General features: G+C 37.3%; 1 protein-coding gene across 7 annotated transcripts in view; it reads right to left on the bottom strand.

Annotated features, from left to right (window-relative positions):
• CNTLN (centlein) overlaps positions 1-9493 on the bottom strand; it is a 268476-nt gene that overhangs the window by 191563 nt on the left and 67420 nt on the right. For all 7 annotated transcript variants that reach the window (XR_001514051.1, XM_015564722.1, XM_015564724.1 and 4 more), the window contains exon 3: positions 5965-6049. Coding sequence is in view for 6 of the 7 variants with exons in the window: in XM_015564722.1 (XP_015420208.1) it covers positions 5965-6049 (85 nt within the window). In the remaining variant the exon portion in view is untranslated. The remainder of the gene's footprint in view (positions 1-5964; positions 6050-9493) is intronic.

Raw genomic sequence — 9493 nt, 5'->3', positions numbered from 1 at the left:
TAATTCTTACCATTTGCAATAGCATGGATGGAACTGGCTAAGTGAAATAAGCCAGTCAAAGAAAGATAAATATCACATGATCTCAAGCATTTGAGGAATATAATGAATAACATAAACTGATGAACAAAAACAGGTCCAGAGACAGAGAAGCATCAATCAGACCTGCAAACCTCAGAGGGAAGGAAGGTAGGGGAGGGTGGAGGTAAGGGGGAGAGATCAACAAAAGGACTTGTATGCATGCATATAGGCCTAACCAATGGACACAGACACCAGGGGCGTGAGGGCATGAATGGGGGGGGCGGGCAATGGGTCGATAAGGACACATATATAATACCTTAATCAATAAAGAAAAAAAGAAGTAGAAAAAAGAAGTCTTTAGAAAAACCCAAATATTAAAAGATACCAAAGCAAAGTTTAGGCTCTGACATGTACAACTACAAGAAACCATGAAGACAACCTAACCTGATAAAAGTTAAAACCTCATGCTCAAGTTCTATTTACCTTGATACTTACTTTCCATTTGGTAAATTTTATGTACCAACTTGGATAAGCCAGGATATCCACTTTTTGATCAAACACCACTCTATATGTTGCTGTGAAGGTATTTTTTAGATGTGATTAACATTTAAATCAGTGGACTGAGTAGATTATCCTTCCATAATGTGACTGGTCCTTATCCAATCAGTAGAAAGCCATAATTTTTTCCTCCAAAGTGCCAACATCAATCTTCCCTGAGACACCAGCCTGCCAGACTGCAATACAGAATTCAGACTTGCAAGCCCATAACTGCATGAGCCAATGCTTTAACATCAATCAGAAAGAATATATGCACCCTTATGTTCATTACAGTAATATTTACAATAGCTAAGATCTAGAAACAGCCCAAGCACCCATTGGTACATGAGTGGATAAAAAAAGTTACGGTACATTTTATACAGTGGAATACTACACAGCTGTGAAAAGGAACTCTTACCTTTTGTGACAGCATGGATGAATCTTAGATTAGATTGTAATGCTAAATGAAATAAGCCAATCAAAAAGACAAATACTATATGATCTAACTTATATGTGGAATCTAATGAACCAAATAAATTGATGAGAATAATAAAAAAAATAAAGTCAATGTACTCAATTTCTCTCAATCTCTCTCTCTCTCTCTCTCTCTTTCTCTCTCTCTCTCCCCCTCCTCTCTCGTTTTCCCTCCCTCTCTCCCTCCCTCTCTCACTCTTACAGATTTTGGTCCCATTTAGGACTTTGCTCTTAAAATTTCAAGTCCATGGATTCTGCTACCACCCTGAATGAGCCTGGAAGAGGATTCTTTCCAAACTAAGGCTTTAGATGAGAACATAGCCCAATCAAAACCACGATTAAAACAACCTTATAAGATCCTGAGCAGAGGATCACCTAAGCTAAGTCCAGATTCCTGATCCACAGCAACTTGATAAATGTATATATTGTTCTAAGGCACTTAGTTTGTGATAATTTATTACAGAGCAAGAGAAAAACAAATATAAGTCAATCTATTCTACTATAGAATGTATACTAGAAAAAAAATGGAGAAAGGGAACAAAGCATTATAAATCTTAAGAGTATTAAAAAGAAAAAGCTCACATCTCAAAGGGAAGGGAAGGGTGGTTCAGTGGGTGGGTAGAGATCAAGTAAAGAACTTGTATGTATATATGCATAACCCATGGACACAGACAATAAGGCAGTAAAGGCCTGGAGTGGGGTGGTGGGTAGGGGATGAGCTAGAAGGGGGTAAATGGTGGGGGAAAGAGGGACATATATAATACTTTCAACAATAAAGATTTCTTTAAAAAAACCCACAGCTAATTAATGCTAACACCAGAAAATTAAGTCCTCTATTATTCTCTGTAAGTTTACTTTAAAAATGCAGAAGAAACAAAGGCTAAGTAAGTAAAAATATGATAATTTTCTCATTTTTCCCCCTGTGCAGTTGAGAGATAGCCTCTAGATTTTTCCAAACATGTTATAGTAGAATCAAGATATACATATATCCCACATTCAAAGGCTGTTAAGTCATGTTGTATACCCATATCTTCAGAAAAAAAATCACTTCTACTGTTGTGGTAAACAACCTGCTTCCCTATTTATAATGGTCTGGCCTTCTAGCAACTTCAGAGCGAAATTATAGCTAATTTGCCTACAAATGTCAGGTGGTCATAATAATCTGGCCACTCAGTGTATGCTGTTCAAATAATATATAAAATAATGGACTTAATCACAGAACAACAACATATACTCTAAACCTTCCTAAGTATCAACATGAGAGTGCATATACACACATACACACACATTCACAAAGAGAAGACAAGACAAATAGCAAACATAAAAAACAAAAGAAACCTGCCCTGGCTGGTTTGGTTCAGTAGATAGAACTTTGGCCTGCGGACTAAAGGGTCCCAGGTTCGATTCCGGTCAAGGGTACATGCCAGGGTTGTGGGCTCAATCCCCAGTAAGGGGCATGCGGGAGGCAGTCAATCAATTATTCTCTCTCAACATTGATATTTCTATCTTTCTCTCCCTCTCCCTTTCTCTCTGAAATAAAAATATATTTTAAAAAAAGAAACATTAAAAACAAAAGTATTAAGTCAATCAGAGAACGAAGTCCAAATAAGTATGTTGCATCAATAAAAGCGAATGTGATGAACTTACCTTTAAAAGGTAATATACAGATTGAGTCAAAATATAAAGTCCAATCAAATATTATATACAGAGATTCATCTAAAGATACAATTTTAAAGGATTAATAAAAACATAACAAATTAATAAAAAGAAAGCTGGAAGAAAGATAATGGCTTAAGAAAAAATACAGATACAATTTGAATGACTAAAGAGATGAAAAATTAGAACGAATGTACTGAATCTTATTATCTTCTTAGTCCCATGGTCTCCACCTTATATAGGTCTGCTAATTCAATCAAATCCTCTTGCATTATGTATTTTTAATTTCTTTCTCCATTACTTACAAATATTTTGCCAAATATTTTTAAGTACAGAATCTCCTTTCTATTTACTGTGCAATCCCTCTTTTCCATTTGTTAGAATTAAGTGAGCTATTAAAATGTCATATACTAATTCTCCTTGTATTGCTTTCTAAAATCACTAAACACATCACCACTGCTAAATTTAATCTTTTTCACAAACCCAACTTTTGCATCATTTCACAACATTGATAACCTTTTGCTTCTTAAAACTCTTTTAATTCATAAGATATTACATTATATATACTTCTCTTTCTCTTCTTCCCTGAACAGTCATTTCATCTTTTTTCTGAAATTTGCTCTTCCTCTCACCAATTAACACTATCAGCAAATATCTTGTTCTTAGAATTCTCACTGTTGAAACTCTTCCCTCTAACTATAACATTAAATATCTACATCTTACAGAGAAAACTCCCTCCCAAGGGTCAGATCCAGGCTTTCAACAATTTGCTAAAAATCTCTAAATGGAAATCCCACCAACAACTAAAACACAATTTTTTTTAAAACAAGATCAAAACCTAATCCTTACAGTAAATTGTAACTCCTGATAATAACCCTCTTTCTGATAATAATGCCACTGTTCTCTTGTTTCTCCAGGCTAAAAACCTAATGGTCAATTTCAAATTAGGACTTTCAAGTCCTATGGTTCTAACTTACATACCTTTCATTCCTGCAAACCTAATACTTCAGGTTCATGTCATTACTTTTAGAGTATGAAAATATCTCCTAGTATATGATTCTACTTCCTGCTTTCCTTTTTCTAATTGCTTATACTAATTACTAGTTTTATTTTCATAGACTGCAGCTCAATGAACTTAAGTCCCTAAAGAGAAATCTAGATAGATTTCTTTGGCCTACCAGTAAAATCCAAATTTTTTTTGCAAGCAATCAAGGCCTTCCCTTAATACATATGCAATATAACATTAGGCTTAGCCCACACTCCTACATATTATTTATAATTCAAACCATAAGTTTCAATATTACCTAAATATGCCTTACACACCACTCCTACCTTCATGTATTTTGTTCAGTGTTCACCCTAGGCAAATCCTCCTACAATCTCTACCTATTAAAACCCACTTTATCACTTCAAGACCTCTCCACAGAACTTAATCACCCTTTCTTTTAAATCTTTACAATACTCTACTTGTAATTCTTCCATGGCACTTATAATGCATTGTGTGTTTTTTCAATTTATATTATACATTCACCAATATTCAATGAGCATCTATTATGAGCCAGCAATATGGTAAATATTAGCTGTCAGGGGGAAAAAGGGTCAATGGGTATACAAAAGTGGCCACTCTCACAGAACCTGTAATCTAGCATAGCAGAATATGGTTACTTGATCCGTGCTTTTATCCCCACCCTGCTCCTCAAAGACATTTACAAATCATTAAAGCCAAAAATTGCAATTCTGATATTTCCACAGTACCATCACAGGACAGTACATACATTTAATACATTTCATTGAACTGAACTGAAATATACCTTTAGAAAGTTATAACCAAAACATACATAATGTAGGCTAAGAAACTAGGGGCCTAAAAAGTAAGTTGATATCTGAAAATCAAATAATTTATGCACATGCCAATATATATCTTAGAATGCTTTCTGACACTGATATGCACATGGAAAATACAACTGTTTTTTTTTCAACAAAAAACTGACTAAAATGCTATTTCTAAAATGTCATCATTATAGTATCAATTATGACATTTACTTTAAAGAAAATACAATATTGCGGAAGGTATAAACTTCAACTATATTATATGTCAAATAGGAACTTATATTTAATTTTTAAAAACAAGTTTATATAGATGTGGAAAATGAAAAAATATGTTAACTTCCACTTTTAGTCGTCTACTAAAACAACTTTATGACAATAACTAACCTAAGATCAAAGTTCTTATGACTCTTTAATTGGCTAGAAAGGAAAACAGAGTCAAAGCCAGAAGGAAACAGTTGCCCAAAAAAACCTCCATTTAACTCAGAAAAAATTATAGGTAATTTACCCATAATGAGCAGTTGGGTACAAAATGAATTTAAATATTCTATCATGATATAGGCCATTCTTACAACAAATTTCTTTCACCTTTATTTTGAAGATGTTTAAACCTTGAAAATGGTTCCTAGAAGCAGTGACCACATGGATTTTTGCAATAATCATGTATTGATTATATATATTACATGTAACAATATATTTGTAATTAAGTAGTCAGTAAATTATATATATATATATTACATAAAGTTATATGTATTATTATAATTTATTGATTATATATAAAAGATAGGATGTGGCTAATTCAGAAATATAAGCTTTCAAAAGATCAAAGAGAATCATCCCAGTTTTTGTTGATCTTTCCTACAAACAAAATAATCTGAAAATTTACAAGTTTCAGAAGTGAATGATAACTGCTAAAAATAAAAGGCAAAATTCAATAAAACAATAACTGCTAGATACAATTATAAAACTATAACACCATCTTAAGAGTTTTAATATATAAATAAAACAGCTATTAACTCAGAAAACAAATAAGAGGCTATAAGCCAGTGATGGCAAACCTGTTGAGCTCGGCGTGTCAGCATTTTGAAAAACCCTAACTTAACTCTGGTGCTGTGTCACATATAGAAATTTTTTGATATATGCAACCATAGTAAAACAAAGACTTATATTTTTGATATTTATTTTATATATTTAAATGCCATTTAACAAAGAAAAATCAACCAAAAATAAATGAGTTTGCGTGTCACCTCTGACACGCGTGTCATAGGTTCTCCATCACTGCTATAAGCAAAGTATAACTATAAAGAATAATCCAACTATAGTAGTTTCAGAATAGTAATGGTTTAACATAATGACCCTGATATATTCTTAATAAACATTATGGCAAAAAATAATGCGAAGATCTACTAAAACAATTATAGTGGTTAGAGTATTTCCTACTGTAATACCAACCTGTTCTAATTCTTGTATTTTAGCATCCTTGACTTGCAGAATTTCTAAAACTTTTCTGTCTTTAGCTTCAGAGTTCTGTTTTTCTCTAGAAATAAAAAATATATATATATACACATTGAGAGTTTATTAGTCATAACTGGTAGCTGATTCTTTAGAATTTCACATCCTGATAATGAGTGTCACTTTGAAATACAAAAAATTAAGGTATCTGGGATTGACAGCCCAGTTAGAAACCATATGGCAAGTGACAACAACTTAGAACTGCTCACAACTAAAACAACTTCATGTTAAATAATTTAGTTACAGATTTAAATACATGATAAGAATATTTGAAACATGTGTAATCTTTATTGAATTACCCATTGTATTATAAAGTTAAAATAATATATAAATATATCTTAACAAACATTTTATATAGAGAATTATATTAAGAATAAAATATTGGACATTTCAAAGATGGTGGCAGAGTAGGTGGATCTTTCTTGCACTTCTTTCCAGAACCAAACTGGAAATAAAACTAAAATGGGGACCATTCACCCTGAATTACCAACTGAAGATTAGCTGAAGAGGAGACTTTTAACAAGGAAAGGCACAGACCACCTCAAGATAGGTAGGAAGAATTAGGTCCTGAGAAGGGCAGAGCCAGCTCCCACAGGAGGCAAGCAGCAGCCCATAGCATCAGAGAATAGCAGCCCATATAACATCCAGCTGTGAAAGGCAGTGGAGCTTCTATCTATCAGGGAGAGTCAGTGCTGTTTGTTTGTTTGTTTGTTTGTTTAAACAAAAAACCAAAGCACAGGGTTTTCATTTGCAGGCACTTACCCAAGGCTTCTGTGGAAGGAAAGAGGTACAGACTGAAATCCCCTGTGGAGAGTCTGAAGTGGATGGCATTGGGGGAGAGGTGGAAGAGCAGAGCAGTATGCCTGAGCTTGGTCACCATCCCCATACATACCGCAGCCAGTGAGTTTTACCAAACATTCAAAGAAGAACTAACATCTATCCTCAAACTAATCCAAAAATTCAAGAGGAAGGAAGACTTCCAAGCTCCTTTTGCAAGGCCAGCATTATCCTAATTTCAAAGCCAGATAAAGACACTACAAAGAAAGAATATTACAAGCCAATATCTCTGATGAACAAAGATGCTAAAATGCTCAACAAAATATCAGCAAATCTATACATTAAAAAGGTCATATAGCCTAGACCAAGAGAAACACAGGGAAAAATAAACAATTGGAACTACACCAAACTAAAAAGCTTCTGCACAGCAAAAGAAACCACAATCACAATGTAAAGAGAACCCACTGTATGGGAGAATTTATTTGCCAATGATACATCTGATAAGGGGTTAGTTTTCAAAATATGTAAGAACTCATATAGCTCAACACTATGAAGACAACCAATTTAAAAACTAGGCAAAGGACACGAATAGACACCTCTCCAAAGTGGTTATACAAATGGCCAATAGACATTTTTAAAAAAATATGTTTAATGTCATTAGTCATCAGAGAGATGCAAGTTAAAACAACAATGAGGTTGCCCTAGCTGGTTTAGCTCAGTGACAGAGTGTCTGCCTGCAGACTGAAAGGTCCTAGGTTCAACTCCAGTCAAGGGCACATGCCAGGATTATGAGCTCAATCCCCAGTAAGGGGCGTGCAGGAGGCAGCTGATCAATGATTCTCATTATTGATGTTTCTATCTCTCTCTCCATCTCCCTTCTCCTCTGAAATCAATAAATATATATTTAAAAAAACAAAACAAATATCTCTATAATACCAACAACAATGAGGTATCATCTCACACCAGAATGGCTACTATCAACAAATTAACAAATGACAAGTGCTGGTGATGATGTGGAGAAAAGGGAACCCTAGGTCACTGCTGTTGGGAATGCAAGCTGGTGCAATCACTATGGAAAACAATATGGAGTTTCCTCAAAAAATTAAAAATGGAACTGCCATTTGACCCAGAAATCCCACTTCTGGGAATATATCCTAAGAAACCCAAAAGACCAATCAGAAAGAATAATCCCTATGTTCATAGAAGCATTATTTACAACTAGAAGCCTGGTGCACGAATTCATACACCAGTGAGGTCCATCGGCCTGGCCTTCAGGATTGGGTCAAAACCGGCTCTCCTACACCCCCCCGAGGGGTCCCAGATTGCAAGAGGGTGCAGGCCAGGGCAAGGGACCCCACTGGTGCACAATCAGAGCCGGGGAAAGACATGGGAGGTTGGCCAGACCGGGAGGGGTTGCAGGAGGGCTCCAGGGCATGTCTGGCCCATCTTGCTCAGTCCCAATCGGCAGGACTCCAGCAGCAATCTAACCTACTGGTCAGAACGTCTGCCCCTGGTGGTCAGTGTACGTCATAGCGATTGGTCGACCTGTCAACTATCTGCCACATCATAGTGAGCAGCTGAATGGCCTTAGCATATTATTAGCATATTACGCTTTGATTGGTTGAACAGATGAATAGATAACCGGATACTTAGCATATTAGACTTTTATTATCCTGTCTAATAAAAGAGAAACATAGTAATTAGCATACAATAGCTACCCTTCCTATTGGCTAATCAGCGAGATATGCAAATTAACTGCCAGCCAAGAAGGCGGCTGGCAGCCAGGAAGCTTGAAACTAACATGAGGCTTGCTTGCTTCAGTGATGGAGGAATCCAACGTTCCCCGCCTGCCTTGCCGGCCTCTGAGCTTGCAGTTTGAAACATTGTTACAAATATAGGAGCTAAACAAAACCCCAGAAACCTGCTTTCAGCCCGCCAGGATCTCAGAGCTGGAGCTCATACAGTGTTTTGATTATAGAACCCAAACAAACCAGATACTTGCTTTCAGCAGCAGAGGCCTCAGAGCTGGAGCCAGAGCTAAAGCTGGCCCAGAATTAAAAAAAGAAAAAAGAAAAAAAGGAGCAGTTGGGAGCTTCAGTCACCCACCAGCCTGATAACAGCCCTCAGCCCCTCACCCAGACTGGCCAGGCACCCCAGTGGGGACCCCTACCCTGAAGGGTGTGTGACCAGCTGTAAACAGCCATCATCCCCTCATCCAGGCTGGCCAGGCACCCGAGTGGGGACCCCCACGCTGATCCAGGACACCCTTCAGGGCAAACCAGCCAGCCCCACCCGTACACCAGGCCTCTATCTTATATAGTAAAAGGGTAATATGCCTCCCAGCACCGAGATCAGCGTGAAAGGGGGCAGTGCCATAACCCCCTGATCGCCTTGTGGCTCTGTGTGTGACAGGGGGTGGGGCCACAACCTCCCTATCCGCCCTGCTCTGTTCGTGACAGGGGAAGGTGCCCCAACCCGCTGATCAGCCCTGCTCTGTGCCTGATACGGGGGAGCTCCCCAACCCTCTAATCACCTGTGGCTCTGTGTGTGACAGGGTGTGGCGCCCCAATCCCCCCTGCCCACGGGCCCTGCTCTGGGTGTGACAGGGGAGAGCCATAACCTCCCCATCAGCCCTGCTCTGAGTGTGACAGTGGCGGCGCCCCAACCCCCTGATTGGCCTTGCTTTGTGGGT

This window comes from Myotis davidii, unplaced genomic scaffold (assembly GCF_000327345.1).
Source record: "Myotis davidii unplaced genomic scaffold, ASM32734v1 scaffold197, whole genome shotgun sequence".
Taxonomy (NCBI): domain Eukaryota; kingdom Metazoa; phylum Chordata; class Mammalia; order Chiroptera; family Vespertilionidae; genus Myotis; species Myotis davidii.
The sequence above is the reverse complement of the archived record's forward strand: the minus strand, read 5'-3'. Positions and strand labels throughout refer to the sequence as shown.